The sequence below is a fragment of the Pseudophryne corroboree genome, chromosome 10, assembly GCF_028390025.1.
Source record: "Pseudophryne corroboree isolate aPseCor3 chromosome 10, aPseCor3.hap2, whole genome shotgun sequence".
Taxonomy (NCBI): domain Eukaryota; kingdom Metazoa; phylum Chordata; class Amphibia; order Anura; family Myobatrachidae; genus Pseudophryne; species Pseudophryne corroboree.
The window spans coordinates 373,624,740-373,638,256 of record NC_086453.1 but is presented as its reverse complement, the minus strand read 5'-3'; the positions used below and the strand labels follow the sequence as shown (position 1 = coordinate 373,638,256).

Here is a 13,517-nt window from a genome sequence, read left to right as displayed (position 1 = left end):
ATAAAGGGTTGTTTATACGACAAGGAATTTAGCATTGTCAAGGGGGAGCCAACCAGCTACAGGAAGGGCCGGTGCAACGAAGACAGGGCATTTCCAGGACAGGAACATTACCAGGGCAGGACATTACCAGGGCACGACATAACCAGGGCAGTGCATTACCAGGGCACGACATGACCAGGGCAGGACATTACCAGGACACACCATGACCAGGGCAGGGCATTACCAGGGCACGACATTACCAGGGCAGGAACATTACCAGGACAGGAACATTACCAGGGCAGGATATTACCAGGGCAGGATATTACCAGGACAGGAACATTACCAGGGCAGGAACATTACCAGGACAGGAACATTACCAGGACAGGACATTACCTGGGCAGGATATTACCAGGGCAGGACATTACCTGGGCAGGATATTACCAGGGCAGGACATTACCAGGGCATGATATTACCAGGACAGGACATTGGCAGGGCAGGAACATTACCAGGGCAGGAACATTACCAGGACAGGAACATTACCAGGGCAGGATATTACCAGGGTAGGATATTACCAGGACAGGATATTACCAGGACAGGAACATTACCAGGGCAGGATATTACCAGGCTGTGCCGTTTCTTGCGGCGGGCGAGCCGTGCAACCGCACGGGATGCCCACCGCGGCACTTCTGATGCTCTTTGATTCCCCCCTCCTCCCGAGTACCCAGCTCGGGGGCGGAGTTTCGCGGAATGACGCGGGTGTGTCGTGACATCACAACGCAATCGCGTCATTCCGTGAAACTCCGCCCCCTGATCTGGGTACTCGGGAGGAGGGGGAGCCAACCAGCTACAGGAAGGGCCGGTGCAACGAAGACAGGGCATTTCCAGGGACAGGAACATTACCAGGGCAGGACATTACCAGGGCACGACATAACCAGGGCAGGGCATTACCAGGGCACGACATGACCAGGGCAGGACATTACCAGGACACACCATGACCAGGGCAGTGCAGTACCAGGGCACGACATTACCAGGGCAGGAACATTACCAGGGCAGGATATTACCAGGGCAGGATATCATATTACCAGGACAGGACATTACCAGGACAGGAACATTACCAGGGCAGGAACATTACCAGGGCAGGATATTACCAGGACAGGACATTACCAGGGCAGGATATTACCAGGGCAGGACATTACCAGGGCAGGATATTACCAGGGCAGGATATTACCAGGACAGGAACATTACCAGGGCAGGATATTACCAGGACAGGAACATTACCAGAACAGGAACATTACCAGGGCAGGAACATTACCAGGGCAGGATATTACCAGGACAGGACATTACCAGGGCAGGAACATTACCAGGACAGGAACATTACCAGGGCAGGAACATTACCAGGGCATGATATTACCAGGACAGGACATTACCAGGGCAGGGCAGGACATTACCAGGGCAGGATATTACCAGGGCAGGAACATTACCAGGGCAGGAACAGTACCAGGACAGGAACATTACCAGAACAGGAACATTACCAGGGCAGGATATTACCAGGGTAGGATATTACCAGGACAGGATATTACCAGGACAGGAACATTACCAGGGCAGGATATTACCAGGCTGTGCCGTTTCTTGCGGCGGGCGAGCCGTGCAACCGCACGGGGTGCCCGCCGCGGCACTTCTGATGCTCTTTGATTCCCCCCTCCTCCCGAGTACCCAGCTCGGGGGCGGAGTTTCGCGGAATGACGCGGGTGTGTCGTGACATCACAACGCAATCGCGTCATTCCGTGAAACTCCGCCCCCTGAGCTGGGTATTCGGGAGGAGGGGGAGCCAACCAGCTACAGGAAGGCCCGGTGCGACGAAGACAGGGCATTTCCAGGACAGGAACATTACCAGAGCAGGACATTACCAGGGCACGACATAACCAGGGCAGGGCATTACCAGGGTAGGGCATTACCAGGGCACGACATGACCAGGGCAGGACATTACCAGGACACACCATGACCAGGGCAGTGCAGTACCAGGGCACAACATTACCAGGGCATGAACATTACCAGGGCAGGAACATTACCAGGACCGGAACATTACCAGGACAGGAACATTACCAGAACAGGAACATTACCAGGACAGGAACATTACCAGGGCAGGAACATTACCAGGACAGGATATTATTAGGACAGGAACATTACCAGGACAGGAACATTACCAGGGCAGGGCATTACCAGGACAGGAACATTACCAGGACAGGAACATTACCAGGGCAGGAACATTACCAGGGCAGGATATTACCAGGACAGGAACATTACCAGGACAGGAACATTACCAGGGCAGGATATTACCAGGACAGGATATTACCAGGACAGGAACATTACCAGGGCAGGGCATTACCAGGACAGGAACATTACCAGGGCAGGAACATTACCAGTGCAGGAACATTACCAGGACAGGACATTACCAGGGCAGGAACATTATCAGGGCAGGAACATTACCAGGGCAGGATATTACCAGGACAGGACATTACCAGGACAGGAACATTACCAGGACAGGAACATTACCAGGGCAGGATATTACCAGTGCAGGAACATTACCAGGACAGGAACATTACCAGGACAGGAACATTACCAGGACAGGAACATTACCAGGGCAGGATATTACCAGGACAGGAACATTACCAGGGCAGGATATTACCAGGACAGGATATTACCATGACAGGAACATTACCAGGACAGGAACATTACCAGGACAGGAACATTACCAGGGCAGGAACATTACCAGGACAGGAACATTACCAGGGCAGGGCATTACCAGGACAGCAACATTACCAGGGCAGGAACATTACCAGTGCAGGAACATTACCAGGACAGGACATTACCAGGACAGGAACATTACCAGGGCAGGATATTACCAGGACAGGACATTACCAGGACAGGAACATTACCAGGGCAGGATATTACCAGTGCAGGAACATTACCAGGGCAGGAACATTACCAGGGTATGACATTACCAGGGCAGGAACATTACCAGGGCAGGATATTACCAGGGCAGGAACATTACCAGGACAGGAACATTACCAGGACAGGAACATTACCAGTGCAGGATATTACCAGGGCAGAACATTACCAGGACAGGAACATTACCAGGACAGGATATTACCAGGATAGGATATTACCAGGACAGGAACATTACCAGTGCAGGAACATTACCAGGGCAGGATATTACCAGGGCAGGAACATTACCAGGGCAGGAACATTACCAGTGCAGGAACATTACCAGGACAGGAACATTACCAGGACAGGAACATTACCAGGGCAGGATATTACCAGGAAAGGACATTACCAGGACAGGACATTACCAGGGCAGGAACATTACTAGGACAGGAACATTACCAGTGCAGGATATTACCAGGGCAGGAACATTACCAGGACAGGAACATTACCAGGGCAGGATATTACCAGGGCAGGAACATTACCAGGGCAGGATATTACCAGGGCAGGAACATTACCAGGGCAGGATATTACCAGGGCAGGAACATTATCAGGACAGGACATTACCAGTGCAGGAACATTACCAGGGCAGGATATTACCAGGACAGGACATGACCAGGGCAGGAAATTATCAGGGCAGGACATGACCAGGACAGGACATGACCAGGGCAGGAACATTACTAGGACAGGAACATTACCAGTGCAGGATATTACCAGGGCAGGAACATTACCAGGACAGGAACATTACCAGGGCAGGATATTACCAGGGCAGGAACATTACCAGGGCAGGATATTACCAGGGCAGGAACATTACCAGGACAGGACATTACCAGTGCAGGAACATTACCAGGGCAGGAACATTACCAGGGCAGGAACATTACCAGGGCAGGATATTACCAGGGCAGGAACATTACCAGGACAGGACATTACCAGTGCAGGAACATTACCAGGGCAGGAACATTACCAGGACAGGAACATTACCAAACATTACCAGGGCAGGATATTACCAGGACAGGACATGACCAGGGCAGGAAATTATCAGGGCAGGACATGACCAGGACAGGACATGACCAGGGCAGGAACATTACTAGGACAGGAACATTACCAGTGCAGGATATTACCAGGGCAGGAACATTAGCAGGACAGGAACATTACCAGGGCAGGATATTACCAGGGCAGGAACATTACCAGGGCAGGATATTACCAGGGCAGGAACATTACCAGGGCAGGATATTACCAGGGCAGGAACATTACCAGGGCAGGATATTACCAGGGCAGGAACATTACCAGGACAGGAACATTACCAGGGCAGGATATTACCAGGGCAGGAACATTACCAGGGCAGGATATTACCAGGGCAGGAACATTACCAGGACAGGACATTACCAGTGCAGGAACATTACCAGGGCAGGATATTACCAGGGCAGGAACATTACCAGGACAGGACATTACCAGTGCAGGAACATTACCAGGGCAGGAACATTACCAGGGCAGGAACATTACCAAACATTACCAGGGCAGGATATTACCAGGACAGGACATGACCAGGGCAGGATATTACCAGGACAGGACATTACCAGGGCAGGATATTACCAGGACAGGACATGACCAGGGCAGGAAATTATCAGCACAGGACATTACCAGGACAGGACATTACCAGGACAGGACATTACCAGGACGTGACATTACCAGGGCAGGATATTACCAGGACAGGAACATTACCAGGGCAAGATATTACCAGGACAGGAACATTACCAGGGCAGGACATTACCAGGGCAGGATATTACCAGGACAGGATATTACCAGGACAGGAACATTACCAGGGCAGGATATTACCAGGACAGGAACATTACCAGGGCAGGACATTACCAGGGAAGGATATTACCAGGGCAGGAACATTACCAGGGCAGGCCAGCGCTGGTGCTCAGAATGTGCTTTATCTCACTTGCGCTGCTCTGCTGGCTGAAGACAATCTGTAGAAGCAGATAATACCGTTATTACCATAAATCATAGCATGACAACGTACAGAGGGTCACAGGTCAGTCTGCACAATATAGGTGGGTACAGGACAGGGTATATGATACATGGGGGGCATAGGACAGAGGCTTACAGGTGTATGATATATATAGGGGGTCGCAGGTTAGTCCGTGGTATACAGAGGGTCACAGGTCAGTCTGTGACATACCGAGGGTCACAGGTCAGTCTATGGTATACAGAGGGTCACAGGTCAGCCTGTGATATACAAAGGGTCACAGGTCAGCCTGTGGTATACAGAGGGTCACAGGTCAGCCTGTGATATACAAAGGGTCACAGGTCAGCCTGTGGTATACAGAGGGTAACAGGTCAGTCTGTGGTATACAGAGGGTCACAGGTCAGCCTGTGATATTCAGAGGGTCAGAGGTCAGTCTGTGGTATACAGAGGGTCACAGGTCAGTCTGTGGTATACCGAGTGTCACAGGTCAGTCTATGGTATACAGAGGGTCACAGGTCAGCCTGTGATATACAGAGGGTCACAGGTCAGCCTGTGGTATACAGAGGGTAACAGGTCAGTCTGTGGTATACAGAGGGTCACAGGTCAGCCTGTGATATAGAGGGTCAGAGGTCAGTCTGTGGTATACAGAGGGTCACAGGTCAGTCTGTGGTATACCGAGTGTCACAGGTCAGTCTATGGTATACAGAGGGTCACAGGTCAGCCTGTGATATACAGAGGGTCACAGGTCAGCCTGTGGTATACAGAGGGTAACAGGTCTGTCTGTGGTATACAGAGGGTCACAGGTCAGCCTGTGATATACAGAGGGTCAGAGGTCAGTCTGTGGTATACAGAGGGTCACAGGTCAGTCTGTGGTATACAGAAGGTCACAGGTCAGTCTGTGATATACAGAGGGTCACAGGTCAGTCTGTGGTATACAGAGGGTCACAGGTCAGCCCGTGGTATACAGAGGGTCAGAGGTCAGTCTGTGGTATACAGAGGGTCACAGGTCAGTCTGTGGTATACAGAGGGTCACCGGTCAGTCTGTGGTATACAGAGGGTCACCGTTCAGTCTGTGGTATACAGAGGGTCACAGGTCAGTCTGTGGTATACAGAGGGTCACAGGTCATTATGTGGTACACAGAGGGTCACAGGTCAGCCTGTGGTATACAGAGGTCACAGGTCAGTCTGTGGTATACAGAGGGTCACAGGTCAGCCTGTGGTACACAGAGGGTCACAGGTCAGCCTGTGATATACAGTGGGTCACAGGTCAGCCTGTGATATACAGAGGGTCAGAGGACATTATGTATGAGACACTGAGGGTCAGAGTACAGACTGTAGGATATGAGGGTCATGGGTCAGTCTATAATGACCTCACAGGCAGATGTACTAAGCTTTGAAGAGTGGTAAAGTGGAGAGAGATAAAGTACCAGCTAGTCAGCTCCTAACGGTCATGTTACAGCCTGCGTTTGAAAAATGACGGGAGCTGGCTTATTGGTTGGTAGTTTATCTCTCTCCACTTACTTTATCAGTTTCCAAGGCTTAGTACATCCACCACAGAGTGTGTTGGAAGACTGTCAGAACACAGAACCTGCCCAATGGAGAATGACAGCCGGCAACTGAGCTCCACAGACATTAATGTATTGGAGAAACATTGCATTGCAGCCCTGAGAACACTACATGTATCCTGATTGCAAAAAATAAAAATTCACGTTTTTTAACACTGATATATTGTTTTAAGGCCAAAAGATTATTTGCTGTCATTTTAGTAATGTTAATAATCAGGACATGAGCGCACATCTGCGTTTTTATGTCATTCGCACGTTCAGAGAAGATCCTGAGTTCTGACCTTACCTTCTGGACCTTTCCATCCACCTCCAGGAATATGGTCTTCTGCTTGTGGCCGGATGCTGCGGATCCCATCTCTTGGCCGATGAACGATGGATTTATAACTCTATAATTCTTATTCTGTGAGATGATCACTTTCAGAAATGTGGAAGCGTGCGATCTCCAACGCTCCAGCACGTTTTATCTACGATCCGTAATGCGGGGGTTCTCTCTGTGATTGCCCTGTTCTGCTGCTAATTAATATACTGCAGATTTGTGTTTCTCGTGCATCCCTCTGTCCTCTTTGATCTTTTATCATTAGCAGCTAAATACGCCAGAGGGAAAGGTGTCATTATCTGCAGCCTGGCCACAATACACTTGTTGTCATGGCAGAGAGTGCAATCAGCCCTTTACATGCAGACACCTGGATCGCTGCGAGTATTGCACAGTAGGGAAGACCAAGACCGGCGAAACCACCTGCGCTATCGGAAAACACTGGTGCACTCGCCTGATCTCCAATGCACGCTACGTAACCTGAATTTATACTTCGTCCCACAGGCTTCTGTGGTGTTACCAGTCTTTATACACTATACCTTCCACCTTATACAGGTACATGCACTTCTCCATCAACACAACACCCCAAAGTGCACATACCACATAATTCAACCCATTTTGCAGAAAATCACCTGAAAAATGACATTATTGGCCAGATTATGCTACGTACATGCTTCCAGGTGCATGATTATTAATTGGGAGGGGTGCCCCATAGGTTCTGCACTGAGGGCCCGTCGCAGAGATGGACGTTTTTGCCGTTACAGGAGGCGTCTTGTGTAAGTAGACGCCTGCGTACGGCTTCTCTGATCCTGCTGCTGAGCCCAAAGACAAAGCATCGGATCGTCTGCATAACCATTGGACATCTGAGTAACCCTCGGGTTAATGGTGGGACGGCTGGTGTAGGGAGACCTACACCTAGCCGGAAAGAAAGGGATAAGTCGGGGTAAGAACATACTGTATACAGTCGCACATAAGATTCTCTAACGTTCTGTGCACAGGGGAGGAAGCTCTCAATGAGCCGTCTAGTGGAGATATAAAGCTGAGGGGTCAGAGACATAGGTGGCAGAGACAGAGGACAGGGCACTACGTAGAGAAGAAGATTTGTCATGGTATTCTCTCTTGCATTGGGCCTGGTAGGAGATAACGTGCCCCACATGACAGCCCTAGCAGTCGTCCAAAACAATGTGGGTTATCGCCTGGGCCAGGTTGTCATTGATAAATTCACGTCCGTGGGACTGCAGCAAATCATGAAAATGGTCTGATTGGTAGAGATACGAGGGGAGTCTCCAAGACGTGGGGCCTATACGGGGCAAACCCAGGATGAACGCGACGGAAACAGGAGCATGGTCCGATATAAGGATATCCTGGAAAGCTGTGTCCTCGGAAATAAGCCATTGGACAATAAAATGCAAACAACCCCAGAGAATGTGCGGTGTACAGCCAAGTGTAATGTGTAGGAGCGATCCGAGGGATTATATAGGCGCCAAGGGTCAGATATGTGACATCAAATGGAATCTCTTGTGAAAGAGAATAGAAACTGCCCTTTTCTTGGAATGGAACGGTGCAGAAATAAACTCCCTGTTTCAGGTATCACGGAGCAACATGTTCCGGGAGAGAACGGAGACCACCAAATGAGAGCCATCGGTTGCGAGGATACATCAGACATAGTCCAATATACAATAAAACTTCCACATCCAGAAACGTGTAACAAAAATAATGCATTCCAAAACTGCACTACTTTCAAATTTACCACCAGATCAAATAGTTCAGTATACACATAACGAGGCACACGGAAAAGACAAGGGGATTACAAAACATAACAAGCAAAACATGGATATAGCAAAAAATAAAATAAAAACAGATGGGAAAAACATTCGGGTAAAGGGTCTGCGGTGAGCAGCAACAGGAGAGGAGAGATGTTTGACCAAGTCATGTGCTGCAGACACCTCCGCAAAGACACAGGACTGGCCATTGAAACCTATTCTTAGCTTATTAGGATATAGGGTCTTCATTCAGGTTTGTTAGCAAACCAAAAAAGTTAGCAATTGGACAACACCAAGCAGCACTGCAGGTGGGGCATATGTAACATGTGCAGAGAGATTAGATTTGGGTGGGGTGTGTTCAAACCGAAATCTAAATTTCAGTGTAGAAATAAAGCAGCCAGTATTTATCCTGCACAGAAACAATATAACCCACCCAAATCTAACTCTCTCTGCACATGTTACATCTGCCCCCCCCCCCCCCTGCAGTGCAGCATGGTTTTGCCCAATGACTGCCAGCTCAATGACCGCCAGCTCTGGGAGATGACTATAAATGACTCTTTGTCACGGAAGTGGAAGTTGAGTACGATAGTATGGGGCCGTCTAGTGTTCTCCCACTCAGGACCAAGGCGTAGTCTTTGTGCATAGAAGTGCCAGCGGGACATTCAAAGCAGAGGGCAGGTCAAGTTGCAAATAGGTAAGTAGGTCAACATGTTATATATATTTATATTTTAAGATGTATTTAAAGGTTCCGTTATCCTGTGCCCCACAGTACATGTTCCTCTTAGACCAGCGGGTGGTAAGATTTGGAGTGGAATTGGTATTTGGACAAAAACAATGTTGGAGATAAGATGATGAATGTGGTCATGAAGAGTTGCGTCACTGGCGTTTATTATAATTTCCCTTACAATAGCGAATTATACAGCAGAAAGTAACTTCTCATATTTATAACAAGGATCCGTTGTCCTCCAAGTACATGAATATTTGTGTTACATCCACTGTTGTTGCTCCCGTTGTCAGCGCATTATCACACACCTGAGTGTGCGCACAGTAGCGACGGGCCACGCCTCCAACAGCACACCTTGCCAAGGTATCCGGCTTTGGAAGCAGTTGGGGGTTTGTTCTCCCCGCCAGCCGTCCATACCATCCACAGAGATCGTAAGAGCAGCCGCGGGCTTGTTCTCCTCGCTAGCCGTCTATACCAACAAACGGCTCTCACCTCACAGTGAATTTACGGCTCCCTCTCCCTTGCGGCATTCGCATCAGTGGGCACTGCAGGATACACCGCCGAGGAAGCTCGGCTCTGGACCAGCCCACACAAGGAGAGGAATCAAATCTGTGCTTATTATCGGGCTAACCCGCTTTTGATGTCATGGGACATACATCCAACTGATCTTTCATTGTGTCTCCAGCATTCAGCTTTGCGGTCATCATCCCGGGTTTATTTGCCACTCATTGCTCTGAACATCAGCTGAGCTCCATATTACGTGGGGACTTTCATTCAGAGAACTAAAACAGCTGTTATTCCACTGAATTGGATATATTGATTTAAGGTGTGCTCTCTCTTTTAAAACCATTTTTAATGTTGCATTGTTACAATTTGATTACTAATCAATTATTTTATATTTATGGTTAATAAATCTATTCTATATACATCGGCTCTCATACTTTTTCATTGTCCTTTTCCCCGATATTTTGCGCAGCTGATTCTTTTGTTTTAACAAGAATAAATGTACTGGCACATGGTTCGGCCGTCGGTCAGTGCCCCTCTTCTCACCGACATTCCTCGTCTTTGTCATCTCCCCCGCCCCACTGCCTGTTGGGTAAGAGGTTTGCAGAAAGTGAGCAAAAATAAATGTAAAATTTAAATAAATTTGTAAATTTAATTCAGCATTTTCCCTCTAGTACAGAGTAAGGATTTCCCTGAACACTTCCTTGTTTTACGTTACTATAAAGGGTTCTCTACAGGGTCCGCCTACAGAAATTGTCTGAATGATGCTCCAACCACAACGCTTTATATCCTGGTGTGATAAAGAATAACATATACCCGGACACATGTCTCTGAGGAGAGCGGAACCATTGTCAGCTTATTGATTCAACTATTATTTTATGTTTTCATCTGCTTATTTCTAAAAGGCAACACGAAGAAGACACAGTAAAGAGGAGGACGGAAGGGGTTATGGTGAATCATTTAGGAGAATGCGCGCATTTCATCCATGGCCAAATAATTGACCGGTTGTCAACAATCAGCAACAGCAATACAACAGGAGTTATCATCAATTAACACTGGAGATGATGGACAAAGCAGATTTGGACATTGGGAGTTGTGTAACATTTCTCCAGCTGGTTAGGCGTCATATGGTAGAGTAACAAGAATTCCACATGGGAAATAAGTCTGTGTGGGTGCGTTTCCGAGACACCCTTATACCGGAGACAGGGGATGGCAGGCCTGGCACCTGTACAATACCGGAGACAGGGGATGGCAGGCCTGGCACCTGTACAATACCGGAGACAGGGGATGGCAGGCCTGGCACCTGTACAATACTGGAGGCAGGGGATGGCAGGCCTGGCACCTATACAATACTGGAGGCAAGAGGATAACAGGCCTGGCACCTGTACAATACTGGAGGCAGGGAATAACAGGCCTGGCACCTGTACAATACTGGAGGCAGGGGATAACAGGCCTGGCACCTGTACAATACTGGAGGCAGGGGATAACAAGCCTGGCACCTGTACAATACTGGAGGCAGGGGGTGGCAGGCCTGGCACCTGTACAATACCGGAGGCAGGGGATGGCAGGCCTGGCACCTGTACAATACTGGAGGCAGGGGATAACAGGCCTGGCACCTGTACAATACTGGAGGCAGGGGGTGGCAGGCCTGGCACCTGTACAATACCGGAGGCAGGGGATGGCAGGCCTGGCACCTGTACAATACTGGAGGCAGGGGATGGCAGGCCTGGCACCTGTACAATACTGGAGGCAGGGGATGGCAGGCCTGGCACCTGTACAATACTGGAGGCAGGGGATAACAGGCCTGGCACCTGTACAATACTGGAGGCAGGGGATAACAGGCCTGGCACCTGTACAATACTGGAGGCAGGGGATAACAGGCCTGGCACCTGTACAATACTGGAGGCAGGGGATAACAGGCCTGGCACCTGTGCAATACTGGAGGCAGGGGATGGCAGGCCTGGCACCTGTACAATACTGGAGGCAGGGGATGGCAGGCCTGGCACCTGTACAATACTGGAGGCAGGGGATGGCAGGCCTGGCACCTGTACAATACTCAGGGCCGGCCCGCCCGTTACGCGTAAGAGTAAGGCGCCACACTGTGGAGGACGCCGGCAGCGTAGTCCACGCTGCTGTATACCGCCACCAGCTCCTATGCTGTGTGTGGGCTCGCGGCGGCAGGTGGAGTTCAATGGAGGTGCCCCCGGATGCTGAGGCGGCCAAGGTGAGGAGGAGAGGGAGCTGCGCTGTCTAAGGGGAAGCCGGCGGCGGTACTTGTGAGGCCGGGACCTGGGTGCCTGAGGTGGAGTCAGATGGAGCGCAGTGGAGGGAGCTGCTGGACGGTGTTGGTAGAGGCAGGCTGCCTCTACCAACACCGTCCAGCAGCTCCCCCCACTGCTCTCCATCTGACTCAAGCAGCCAGGGCCGGATTATAGGCAGGGCGGAAGGCGCGGTCATCCAGGGGCCCCCACACTGTGGTAAATATTGCCCTGGCCGACCCACTCTGCCCCTACCCGGCCAGCACCCGGGAGCAGGGCACTGCAGAGCCGCGATTCGCATGTGTAAAGGGGGCGGGGCCTAATGCCATGAATGCCTGCCCCCATCAGAGACCTGTAGCGTGCTGATACCTAGCCAGGTAGTGTCTATCCAAGTCCCTTCCTCTCTCTCTCTCTCCCTCTCTCCTTGCATTGCTGTCTTTCGCCCCTTTCTTTGACTCACTCTCTCTCTCTCCCTGATGCGCTCTCTCTATCTCACTCAGCCTGATGCACCACACTACCAATTATGCTCCAGCCTTCAGGTCTGTCCCTCTTTTTGCTGGAGCATCTGATGGTGGCACTGTATGGCCATCTCTTCACTGCAAAAACTTTCCTGAGATGGTTAATCCCAGCTACTGCAATGACTGTTGGCAATAGTGATGTAATGGGTTCTGCTTGAGGTGTCTCCTTAACTGTGCATACTGACCAGGGGTTAAAGTGAGCAGGAACGGGGCGGAACTGCGTTCTGTCAGTTCCACTTGGAGATGGAACGCAGTTCCGCCTCCTCCGGCTCACCTAACCCGATGTGTGGCCAGCGCTGCAGGGAGATGCCGGGCGCCCGCTGAGATTGTGTTACCAGCGGCGCCCGGCTCTCTCTCCACAGCGCCAGCCAGAGGCAGGAGCTCACTACTGATCTCCGGCTCCCGGCGCTGTCACTGTGCGCTATGGGAGAGACGTCATGACGTCTCTCCCATAGTGCCGAGGAGCGGACGCCCATAGGACTGCAGCGACCGGACACGGTAGCGGGGCTTTGTAAGTATTGTGATTTTTTTAATTATTTTTTTCCTTTCTGCAGCGGCGCATCTACTGGGGGGCATTACTACTGAGGGGCATCTACTGAGCGCAATGTGTGTAACGTGCTCTACCTGGTGCAATTTGTGTAACGTGTTCTACCTGGTGCAATTTGTGTAACGTGCTCTACCTGGTGCAATTTGTGTAACGTGCTCTACTTGGTGCAATTTGTGTAACGTGCTCTACTTGGTGCAATTTGTGTAACGTGCTCTACTTGGTGCAATTTGTGTAATGTGCTCTACCTGGCGCAATGTGTATAACGTGCTCTACCTGGCGCAATGTGTATAACGTGCTCTACCTGGTGCAATGTGTATAATGTGCTCTACCTGGTGCAATGTGTATAACGTGCTCTACCTGGCGTATTGTGTATAACGTGCTCTACCTGGTGC

The 13,517-nt window shown here is 50.2% G+C and overlaps 1 protein-coding gene across 1 annotated transcript in view; it reads right to left on the bottom strand.

Annotated features, from left to right (window-relative positions):
- Nucleotides 1-6,853, bottom strand: part of LOC134965395 (high affinity cGMP-specific 3',5'-cyclic phosphodiesterase 9A-like) — a 69,064-nt gene extending 62,211 nt beyond the window's left edge. The window contains exons 1-2 of the mRNA XM_063941857.1: nt 6,785-6,853; nt 4,864-4,934 (exon numbers count right to left, since the gene is read on the bottom strand). Of these exons, the coding sequence (XP_063797927.1) occupies nt 4,864-4,934; nt 6,785-6,853 (140 nt within the window). The remainder of the gene's footprint in view (nt 1-4,863; nt 4,935-6,784) is intronic.
- Between the last annotated feature and the right edge of the window lie 6,664 nt (nt 6,854-13,517).